At 39.6% G+C, this 12,407-nt stretch overlaps 2 protein-coding genes across 2 annotated transcripts in view; both read right to left on the bottom strand.

Moving 5' to 3' along the window:
• Positions 1–279: 279 nt before the first annotated feature.
• On the bottom strand, positions 280–2,048 carry LOC110028087 (UNC93-like protein 1). The gene is made up of 2 exons (XM_020729810.1): positions 741–2,048; positions 280–670 (listed from the first exon to the last, which is right to left on the bottom strand). The coding sequence occupies exons 1-2, from the start codon at positions 1,934–1,936 to the stop codon at positions 436–438; spliced, it is 1,431 nt and encodes a 476-aa protein (XP_020585469.1). The 5' UTR covers positions 1,937–2,048; the 3' UTR covers positions 280–435.
• A 9,601-nt stretch (positions 2,049–11,649) lies between these two features.
• LOC110017897 (probable linoleate 9S-lipoxygenase 5) overlaps positions 11,650–12,407 on the bottom strand; it is a gene marked incomplete at its 5' end in the record, with an annotated part of 3,827 nt that continues 3,069 nt past the window's right edge. The window contains one exon of the mRNA XM_020715054.1: positions 11,650–11,832. Coding sequence (XP_020570713.1) covers positions 11,650–11,832 — 183 coding nt within the window. The remainder of the gene's footprint in view (positions 11,833–12,407) is intronic.

Raw genomic sequence — 12,407 nt, 5'->3', positions numbered from 1 at the left:
TCATGGAATTAAAGGCAACTTAATTAGGGGGATTTAAACTATTGACTTTTCGGTGCATCCCTTAATAAATATATCCGCTAGCACTACATATTTAGGTTAAATTTCACTAAAATATTCTTTTTTTTTTTTAATATCACTCATGAACGATAATCTTTTCTATATTCGTATGAGTTGCAAACTTTGTATTCGAACTTATTCAAATCTAATTTAAATTTTGATTTGAATTTGAGTCAAATTTATTTCACGATCAATTGAGATTAGAAAGAAATCTGTCTAATCTGAACCAGTAACACCTTCAAACCTCCATTAAAATTCCTTAAAGCCTTAACAATACAGTTGCTTTTGTGGTCGGTCCGTGGTCACATCAGACCACCCAACGGCTCACACGCTAAAAATTCCACGACAACCAGAACAGCACAAATTGAAAAAACTGTCCTACCTCTCCGGCACCTTCCCCTCCACATACTCACCTCTCGCCGCCGATTCATCATCCTTAACATCCTTAACATCCTTAACAGCCAACAACACCACCACCGCAAGCAGGGGATAGCTTATCGACGTAAGCGCCCAGTTCACAATCAACTGCGACATCAGCGGAGCTTTGTGCTCGTCCACCTGCCAAGCAACCGCCGCACCCGCACTCTGCACTCCCTTGTAGAATCCACTATACCTGTTCCAAACAAAACAATCCATTAACATCAATAAGAGATGAGGAAAACAAGTTGAGAGATCTTCACAACCTGCTGAGCGTCTCCGAATCGTCCGCCAGTGATCCGATAACCCAATAGCACAAGCTCTGAAACATGGCATCCAACAAGCCATAGCTGAAATAGAGAACAAACGGGCCAGCAAAGCTCGAACCGGAGTCCTTGAAATCCAGTTTGTTCGGCCACTTCCCGTCGGTGTAACGGAGTTGGTTTGCGAGCCCCCCCGCCCAAATGCCCGTCCCGAGCACTGCGACGACGGAGATCCCAACCAATCCTCTTTTCCTCCGGCTCCTGAAACTGAAATCGAGAAGATAGCCAATGGACAAGGAGCCGATCATTTGAGCCCCCCAGTAGAAAACATTGTTGAGCCCCTTGGTTCGGAGACTGAATAGGATGCCATTAACGTTGTTGAATTGATAGGAATAGAAGAAATTGCTACCCCAAGCGGCGGGGATTATAAGGAGCATTTTCCAATTAGCGAAAAGCTTGAGGATTTCGATCCCTTCAGTGGAAACGCTGGAATAGATGACTGCAGTTGCGCGGGATCCATCGTCGCGGACGATTTGCGAAGGGGGCAGAATGGCGAGGGAGAGTACCGTGCCGGCGGACATGAAACACATGAAGGCGATATATGTTCCGTCGTTGACGGAAGCCGCCTGAGTTCGGTGATAATTGAGGACGAAGGGGATTAGACCACCAATGACGCCGCCGAGGTTGAAGATGCTCCAGAAGATGGAGATGTAGGTGCCCTTACGGGTGACAGGTGGGTAGGAGGTCATGATAGCTCCTTGGCCGGCCCAAAGGAGACCAGCGCCGATGCCGAGGATGGCGCCTGAGATGATGACGAAGGTCTGGTGGGAATAGTGATTGTAGTACAGGAAGGAGCCGGCGTAGAGGATATAGGTCGAGCAGCCGGCGAAGAGGGTGAGACGAGGGCCGAGGATGTTGTAGATGCCACCGCCGAGGAGGCCGAAGATTGCGAAGGTGGTGTAGAGGGCGGTGTTGGCGTTATTTGCGGCTTCGTGGTCTACCTGTCCGCCGCCTCCCATGCCGGAGAGAGCGTTGAACATGCCGGGACAGCAGAAGCAGACGAGGCCGATGAGGAAGACTTGGACAAGGGGAGAGTTGAAGCGGAAGGGGGAAAGGGGATGGGGTTTCGAAGCATCGCCGACCTCTTTCTCGCCGGAGATGGCTAGGGTTCCGGCGGCTTCCACTGACCCGAAGGCCATCGAGATTGTATCAAGGATTTGAGAAATTTTACATTAGGCGGTTGGGGGTGTATTCTGCTCAACCCACCGAAAATACACTTAAAACATAATAATTTCTCCACACAACTCTTATGTCAACCAATTAAGAATGAGACAAATAAATTAATAAATTTATGAATTTTATTTATGATTATTAAATTTGATTGGATGATTATAATTAAAGTGGCATGCAATTAACAGCAAATTAAAAATTAATTATTTATTTTATTTAATTTGATTTGATTATTCCACTTATGGAGCCATGATTATATAATATCTAATAAAAAAATTATTATTTGATGAATTATATTATGTATAATTAATTAAGTAATACATTTTTATGTAATCTTTGACCTTTTCAATTTGAACTCAAAATCTATGGCGTTTCAAATTCTAACTTATCAATATTTTTGGTTTGTGATTCTTCTTAAATTTAATCTTGGCCTTTAATTAAAAGAATGAAATCTTATCCTATTGATCAATGTCCTAAATTACATACCTATTTAAGAAAAAAAAATCTTATTTGTTTTTTAATTTCAAGCAGCATACTTTAAATATATTAAAAGAAACGTAAAAGAAACGAGGTGCAAATGAAAACTTACACAACACTTAGAACTTGACTTTTTAACGATGTTTTTTTTTATATATAATTTGATGAGTTTTCAAACTTGGCCTTCAGAAATTATTCATCTTATTTTTAATCAAAGTGATACAAATTTGAATGTTTTTTTTTTTAACTCTGCTTTACCACTTTAATTGTTTGTTGAATCCTGATTTGTCTGTGAATACACCTAATGAATATAATGTATGACACTAGAAAGAGAGAGAGAAGGAGAATAATGAATAGTACCTTCAGAGAAATTTATAACAACTCATTCTAAGAATGATCACATATTTATATAGAAAGGGAGCACAATGTGTGAATTTACATATGTGTTTATGCTTTAATGGGGGCAATATATGTTATTACATATATTTTACATATGTGGACCCAGAGTCTGGTGGCTCCAAGGCTCGATTGGCTAAACTAGCGAGCCTTTTGACAGACGATGCCTGTCGACTGAGCTGGAGAGGCAAGTCGGTGGGCATGGTCTGGTAGGACTGACGATCAACTAGGTTTGATGTTATTGGTGGCTGAATTCTTATTAGCAAAATGTCGGAAAGGGAAATGTTGACTCGGTCGGCTAAACAAAATCGATCGATTAATCAAGTATGGCCACTAACCCTTAATCCCTAACAAGGAGCTCCTGTCAGCTGAGTAGTGCTAGGCTATCAAGCAGATGATGAATCATCGTAATTTGATATATAGTTGCCTTTGAACGAAGAGATTTTGGGGGATGGTTGAAATTCGTCTCACTGACTTTGATGATGTTTAGGACTGTTGTTAAATATCTCTGAGGGGTTAGCCTTCCCCCTTGGGTTATTTTCATCATGGGGATGTCTTGGATTCCCCTCTATTGTGAGACCGGTCGAAAACTAATTAAGTCGTGTCAGGCTTAATGCTTGCAATTGACCACATGAGCCTCCAAGTCTCTTATTGGTGGACCCTCCATTGACACATATTGTCATTGTCTGTGTCGATAGATCTTCATGAGATTCATGTTGTTAATTTTTGTATACATATTTAGTTCATCAATTATCTTGTCTTGGAAGTCGTTTTGTGATAAGAACAAGATAATTCAATACAAAATGTAAATCTTATTTATAAATATTCAATGATTCAAAAAATTGAACTCCTTAGGCTTCTGTGCTTGTGTTTTTATAAATAGCTCATGAAGGGTCAGAATATCACATTTACTTCTTATTTTTTTTGCTTTGGGCTGTTTGGACTTTGACTGCAGCCATGGTGGGCAAAGCGGCAACAAGATCCAAGAATTTTGAGGCATCCTACATGTAAGCTTTGGATGAGATGAAAGTGAAGTCTGGGCTGGATGGAGAGGAGCAAGGAGAAGATTTTGTAGAATAGAAAGGCGCATGATCAAGAGGATCGGGTGGGATCATCCAATTTGCTTCATGACCGCCGACGAGAAGGTGCTCGAGCCAAATTTGGTGGACGATCACCCTATAAAGAGGGCCAAGGGTTTATTTTTTTGCACAATTGTTCAATTTTCTTATCTAGTTCCCTTCTTTCTCTAAGTTTTCTTTCCTTCCGCATTTACCTTTAATGGCTCCAAAGTTCTTCCAAGAGTTATCAGCTCAATTCTGGCTTGCGATGTGTCCAAGCTCCTCCAAGATATATGTGCTTTTGATTCGACCATCCAACTACGAGAAGTAGAAAGTAGCGACTGAGCAATATAAAACTTTGGGTTGGATCTTGTGTTCTAAAGAGATAAGTTCAAGTGTGGTCCGTGGTTGGCTCTTTGCAAAGTGCTTTAGGGTTTGTTTGGCGCAGCTGCAACTTCCCAGCTTTTCGGCTGCAGCTGCGCTGCCCCCAGGAAGCAGCTGCGGGGAAGCAGTTGTCTGTTTGGTGCAGCTGTGTGAAAACAGTTGTGAGGCAGCTTTTTCTGGAGAAATGACCATCCTGCCCCTATTCGTTAAAACTCTTTAAAAGAAGACTGTAACAGCATAAGAATTGTGAAATATGAAAATTTAGGCGTGAGATATGTAAATACATAAGAATTGTGTGGTACAAAAAAAAAAACATATCAAGCAGTTGAATCAGTCTCAGTAATGCATATAAGCATAAAAAACTCTTAATGAGACATGTTACAAAATACTTACATAATCTGTACTAACATATTAGAGTTAATATAAAGGTGTTTGAAGTAGATTAGCTTTTGCCACTGTAATATAATCCAAGCAAATGCACATAAATAGGTAACAAGCAAGCAGGCTCGGTGGAGAATTTGTATCAGGTGCTTCTCTGAATTCCACTAATTAGCAAGTGAAGATAAAGCAGCTTGAAAGATCTTGATTAGTATAATGCAGCACAAAGAAGCTAGCATTCCAAGTACAATGCCTGCAACAGTAAAACCCAACTGTTGTCATGTTGATACCCTAACCAGCCCTTACTATGTTAAAAAAATACGATTTTTTTAAAGACTAAAAATTTCTTAGAAATAATTATTAACTATTTTTAAAAAAATAAAAATTAAATTTTTAAAAATAATTGTGAACAACAAATTTTAAAAACAAAATAGAAAAAAAATTATAACAATACAAATGATCCCAAACAACCACATGATTATTTTGCCAAGAAACATTCCTACTAGGGTTCATTACAACAAGTGCCTAAGCCTACTTCTCTGAATTCCACTAATAAGCAAGTGAAGATAAAGCAGCTTGAAGGATCTTGATTAGTATAATGCAACACAAAGAAGCTAGCATTCCCAGTACAATGCTTGCAACAGTAAAACCCAGCTGTTGTCCTGCTGTACTCTTCTCATAAAGTGACATTGTGAACCTGCAAAATCTGCTACATTGCATCGCAGAGTAAAGCACACTTCCAAGTGCACTTTTGACTTGAAAACAGTATAGTTATTAATGGATTTGATCAAACAAAGAGGAACCTTAAACGGGAGAGAAGAACATTGATCATTTCAAGAAGCCAATGCCGGCTCCCTTCTGCCATACGGGATCAGATTGACAGAGAAACAGCGAAAAGCGAATAGGAATAGCTCGAAACAGGGAAAAAGGGGAAAAGGAAGTATTTACCTAGGGGAAGTCGGCTAACAACCACGAAGGAGAGAGCGATGCTGAGAATGGGGGAAGATTTTCGCGAATCCGTGGTGCTAGGACGATAGAACTCAACATCGGCTTCACGAGATCAGTCGTGCACTGGGGCAGAAGACGAGTCGAGGGGAAATGAATTCGGTCGAGAGGGTTTGCGGGGCAAAGCCGATAATTTTCGGTCCAGAACGTGGGCCGCGGGATAGAACCCGCGGCCCCCGCTTTCCGCCAACTTTCTCGACGCCAGCCCGCCCCCGTGCTCCCAAACGAAAAAAAATATGAATATATTTGCGGCCTGGGGCGGCGAAGCGATGAAAAAGCGGGGCCAAACATACCCTTAGTTGATGTTCAACTAATATGATGTCATCTCTGCTTAAATGTTGCCAAACTCTATAGCAATAATAATGGATGTTAATTTATCATTGTCATGGATCTTTCAGCAGGCAACGACGGAGAGGAAGCTTTCGAAAGTAACCCGATCAAATTACAAGAGAGAAAAAATTATTCAGGCTCATTTAATATACATCAAATAAAAATAATAACTATATAAGCTAAAATAATAATAATAAAATTATAAGACATGCACATGCCTTTGTTATACTAGACAATTGAGATATATTTCAATCTCATTCGGATGAGTAGTCATATGTCCTCGGATTTTCAAACTATATAACTATAAACAAAGCTAAAATCCTTAATATTTTGTAATTCTTATCAAACAATGTAACGTAGCCGGTCCTTTCAACTTTCAAAAAATTAAAAGAAAAAAAAAATATTTAACACATGTTAAAAAAAAATTGTATGAATTAATTTTTTTTTTCCTTTTAATTTTTAGCTGTTTCTATCATTCGAACAAGTGGTGTCATGTCTCCTTTTTTAATTTCAATAATGCTAGTGGGCATTTACATATATTCCACAAGGGGTGCAGGTGTAAGCTTGTGTTCGGCTCGTTTATATTTCGAGCTCAAAAGTTTGTTCGTGTTCAGCTCGTTTGCTTAACGAGCCAAATACGAGTTGTTCACGAACAAAGAGTCCTTTTAACAACCCTCATCATGTAGCCATAAGACATAAGACATAAGACAATAAGGGTTTTAGCAAGATTTAAAAATTATTATTTATATCATCTTATAAGATAAAATGAATAGCACCTTGAGAGAAGTTTGTACAACTCATTCTTAGAATGATCAGATATTTTTATAGAAAGGGAGCACAATGTGTGAATTTACATATGTGTCTATGCTTTAATGGGGGCAATATATGTTATTACATATATTTTACATATGTCGACCCAGAGTCTGGTGGCTCCGAGGCTCGATTGGCTATACTAGCGAGCCTTTTGACAGGCCCTGCCTGTCGACTGAGCTGGAGAGGCGAGTCGGTGGGCATGGTCTGGTAGGACTGACGATCAGCTAGGTTTGATGTAAATGGTGGTTGAATTCTTATTGGAAAAATGTCGGAAATGTTGACTCGGTCGGCTAAACAAAATCGATCGATTAATCAAGTATGGCCACTAACCCTTAATCCCTAACAAGGAGCTCCTGTCAGCTGAGTAGAGCTAGGCTATCAAGCAGATTCATCATAATTTGATATATAGTTGCCTTTGGGCGAAGAGATTTTGGGGGATGGTTGAAATTCATCTCACTGACTTTGATGATGTTTAGGACTGTTGTTAAATACCTCTGAGGGGTTAGCCTTCCCCCTTGGGTTATTTTCATCATGGGGATGTCTTGGATTCCCCTCTATTGTGAGACCGGTCGAAAAATAATCATCGGGAGCAGAGCGGAAGAGCAGAGCGGCGACCTCCTTTTCAATATTCAGAAAATATCAGAATACAATATTCAGCTCTCTCTCAAAGACCTATGATTACAAACAGGTTTGTTTATAATCATAGAGTAAACCCTACAGTACAATATGTAATTCCCAAATTACCCATGTACCGTATAGCGGGGCGTTGACCTAGCACCTCCAACCCACATAACGTAACATCCCGATTTGGACAGATTCTTACGCTTCGCTCCGCTTCTGTCCCGATATGGTATATGAGCCATACAATAACAAATCTCCACCTTGGCGAATATCCAACCCCTTAGGAGAAAAGATACCTGGGAGTTACACCTGCACTAATGTGGGTTGAACCACCATACTTCTGCCGCGCCCACACTGATCACAACCCACTAAATTCCAAGAGACACACATCTTCAATTCTAAGAGACATCCCTTCATTCCAAAAGACTCCAAATTTTGGTATTATGAGTCATACCTAATAATTTTACACCTTGGCGAATATCCAACCCATTAGGAGAAAATCTCCACCTTGCGATTATCCAATCCCTTAGGAGAAAAAATCTCCACCTTGCGAATATCATGTTCTTTAGGAGAAAATCTTCACATTGTGAATATTCAGCCCCTTAAGAGAAATATCTCCACCTTGTGAATATACAACCCCTTAGGGGAAATATATCATGAAGTTTCTTATGCACAAATGTGGGTTGAAGCACTTTTCCTGTTTGCGCCAGCACCTCGGCTAAACTGTTGTCCCGTGAGCGAAACCCTTCGAGAAATACCTCCGCGAAACCACTCTTCGCGAATAATTGTGTCTGCTCGCTCGCCAGCACCCCACCAAACTCCACCAGTCGCAAACTCCACCTGTCGTAACTTCTCCTGCGACGAACTTTCAAACTTCGTTGGTCGAACATCACCAAACTCCTCTGTTCGCAAACACTCCTGTTCGCAGTAACTGCACACGAACTCTTGTTCGCTAACTCCACTTCGCCTGATGTCGCGAATGTTCATGAATTGTCGCGCCTCGAAGTCGCGACGCCGCCTCTACCGCGAACTCACCGAAGCATAACTCGCCGAACTGCCGCAGCCCTTTATCCAAACTGCTTCGCAACTGTTCGTTCCCTCGAGTCCGTCTGCCTTGCAAACAATTAGCAAAATTTTATATTTTTCTGCATCGTGGCCAATATTTTTTTTCTCCAGCCAAGGAAATTCAGAAAATACTTCCAAATTTTCTTCTCCGCAAGATTCCTTTTCTTCTCCGCAAGATTCCGATTCTGCTACAAATCCTTTTAAATAATCTTTTAATTAAGATTCCTTAATTAAGTTTACCTTAATTAAGTTTTCAAGAAAAAGAATTTTCCTTTAATTAAGTTTCCCAGAGAATCAACAAAATCTTTAAAAAAAAAAAAGAATTGAAATATTCCTTTAATTAAATATTTCATTTAATTAACTGAATTTCAAATCTTAAAAAAATTCCAAATCATTTCCTTACTTAAGCCTCCAGCAAAAGAAATCTCACCTCCGCAAATCCAACAAAGAAAATTTTAATTAAATTTCCTTAATTAAATATTTTTTTAAATCAACTTAATTAAAAAATAATTTTCCTTTAATAAAGTAAAATTAAAAAACTTTCCTTTCTTCAACGGGAAAAAAATTTATTGATTTCCTTCGTTTCACTTCTCCGCAGCCTCCAAAGAAAATAGATCGAAACAGCAAAGGAAACAAATGGGAAGATTTCTTCCAATTTCTCCAAGAGAACATTCCTTTCACAAATGCGCTGAACCTTCCTTTGCAAAAGTTCCTTCCTTTTCAGATCCACGCACAGAAGGAAAGATTCCTTTCCTCCCTTCCGCCCAGCTGCCGTCCACAAGAACCTTGCCGCCGCTAATCGCGACTTCTTGCAATTCGCGAATTCTCCTGCTGTACCGAAGCCGCGAACTAGCGAACTCTCCTGTTGTACTGCGAACTCGCGAACTCTTTTTCATCTACTGCTGTACCGAAACTTTTTTTTCCCTTCCCTCGAACCTCGCTGTGATAACACTTGTTGAGAAAATTATGACGAAAAAAAACAAGAACGACACAAATCCAGAAGAACACAGAGATTTAACGAGGTTCGACAAAGATGCCTACATCCTTGGGAGTAGAGCGGTGACTTCCTTTTCAATATTTAGAAAAGAATACATAATACAATATTCAGCTCCTCTCAAAGAACTAGGATTACAAACATGTCTATTTATAATCCTAGAGTAAACCCTACAATACAATATGTAATTCCTAAATTACATTTGTACCGTATAGCGGGGCGTTGACCCAGCACCCCAAACCCACATAACGTAACTTCCCGAACTTCCGTAACTTCCCGATTTGGACAGATTCTTTCGCTTCGCTCCGCTCTGCTCCGCTTCGTTCCAGTGTCTGTCCCTATATGATATATGAGTCATACCATAACAGTTATTTTTACCTATATGCCTCGATCATCCTCTATAAAAAAAGGACTTTAGGCTCATGAGAGAAGCTAGAAATTGTTGAGTTTCAAACCAAACTAACTTTTCCATCTCCCCATTCAATGTTAGGATATCTCCCTCCTTGATGACGTAGATGAATTGATTTAACACCGAATCACGTGAATTTGTGCTTGATTGCAGTTATTTGAATTTCTATGCTTTCACATTATAATCGCATTAAAAATTGATATGAGAGGTTTGAGTTCGTGATCGGAGTGAGGTTCAACATCCACAACACCAAATTCACTGTGTTGTCGGTGTAATCTGCAGCAGGTGGTCTGACATTCTTACAGATTTGGAGGAAGTTCGGCGAAAGGCTCGTGCCAAGCGCATTGATGTGAGATACCACTTTGTTCGAGACTTAATTGAAGAAGATAGGCTCTATTGAAGAAGATAGATACAAAGAAGAATTTAACGAACATGCTCAAGAAGGTACTACGGATCTAGAAGTTCAATCATTACAGCAATTTGGTGAACATCTGAGCTCAGAACTGATTGCCAAGGCAGACATTTTGAAGAATTAAGGGATGCTCGATCCCTTTGGGAGGGCAGTACATAGACAACCATCTTGGTGCAACTAATTTGCAGTTTGGAGCTCATTTTGTCATCTCTTACTTATCTAGAAGTAAGAGATGCGATGAAGATTGTCGTATTTATGACTTTTGTTTAATTTAGTGTAGTTTTGTCTTTTGCTTTTATTTACTTATATGTCCTAGCCATCTTCTATAAAAAAATGACTTTGGGCTTATGAAATGAGTGTGTGAGGAAGAGTTGAGCTGTAGCTCCAACTCATTTTTCTTTCTCCTCATTCAGTGCCAGTGAAATACAAATCAATTTAACACCGCGTCATGAAAATCTTTGTGTTTGATTGTTGTGTGAATTTCTACGCTCCAGATTACATAGCTGATGAGAGAATTTGGAATACAAAAGGAACTTGTTTTACTTGGTACAAAAGATGAAAAAAATATGCGATAAGTTTGGTAATGAAGGTGTGGAATCTCAAGCTGGAACGACGCCCCACAGAATCCATTGCTTGTTTAACAAGGCACGGGGACCTTCGGCATGATACTCCAAGATAAAACTATAGTTATATTACCTCTGCTCCAGCAGTTTCAAATCAAGAAAGTAATTTGGCCAAAAAAAAAAAAAACCCATTTAAATCTCCTGTTTCCAGTTTCTATTCCTCTCCAGCATCTCTAAACAATTCTCTTAGCAAAGCTTCATATAAAGAACTTGTTAGGAGTTATGATAGGAAATAATTTATTCTTATAAATAATTTATTTCCTTAGAATTAGAGTTATGTTAGGAAATAATTTATTCTTGTAAATAAATTATTTCCTTAGAATTAATGAGATATTTATTTCCCTATTTTATGTTGTTTCCTATATCTCCTAATAATTAATGCGAATTAATTATTGGAGATACTAAGTGTTATACCCTTCCTTTCATATCATTTACCTTTTATTATTTTTCCTATTACAAGATTATTGTAAGGGTTATTTATAACCACATTCATATCAATGAAAAGGTGTGTATTCCACCACATTATTCTGAGTTTTAACATGGTATCAGAGCAAACATGATTCTGAGTCTTACCATCTCCTCTTCCACGCAAAAAAAAAAAAAACCCCCATCTATCTTCTTTCTAAGTCAAAACACATGGCAGACGAAACTCAAAATTCAGCAAAACCTGAATTTAGCAAATTCAATAATCCGAACGACCCCTTTTTTCTCCACTACTCAGATCAACCTGGTCTCGTGCTTGTTACGCAACCGCTGAATGGAGAAAACTACAATTCTTGGAGTCGTGCCATGTTGATGGCTCTCAACATCAAAAACAAAGAAGGTTTTGTCAACGGCACCGTCCAAGAACCACCAGAGACGTCCATCGCAGAACTTCAACAATGGAGGCGCTGCAACAACCTTGTCAAGGCATGGTTGTTTAATTCAATTGCAGAAGACATTGGAGCAAGTATAATATATAACGAGAGTGCCCATGAAATCTGGCTCGACCTGAAGGAACGTTTTTCTCGTACCAACAGCGTTCATATTTTCCATGTCGAAGAAGCCATCCACGATTGCAAGCAAGGCGATATGACAGTTGGAGCTTATTACACCAAGCTCAAAGGCCTATGGGATGAACGTGATGCCCTCCATAACATTCCTAAATGCACGTGTGGTGCCATGAAGGAAGTGATGCAGTTTCAGCAAAACCAGAAAACCATGAAATTTCTCATGGGGCTTAATGAAACATACACTAGTATAAGAGGACAAATTTTGCTCATGGATCCCCTTCCCAATGTCAGCAAGGCACATTCTCTCGCGCTCCAAGAAGAAAAGCAACGCGACATGAACAATGTAAATGTGCCGCAGCCGGAAGCTTCAGCTTTTGCCGTGAAGAATAATGCACGAAAACCAGAGAAGGTTTTCACGCCTAAAAATCCTCATTTAAAGTGTGGAAAATGTGAAAAAATTGGGCATACCTCAGACACATGTCG

Source organism: Phalaenopsis equestris, unplaced genomic scaffold, assembly GCF_001263595.1.
Source record: "Phalaenopsis equestris unplaced genomic scaffold, ASM126359v1 Scaffold000002, whole genome shotgun sequence".
Taxonomy (NCBI): Eukaryota; Viridiplantae; Streptophyta; class Magnoliopsida; order Asparagales; family Orchidaceae; genus Phalaenopsis; species Phalaenopsis equestris.
The sequence above is the reverse complement of the archived record's forward strand: the minus strand, read 5'-3'. Positions and strand labels throughout refer to the sequence as shown.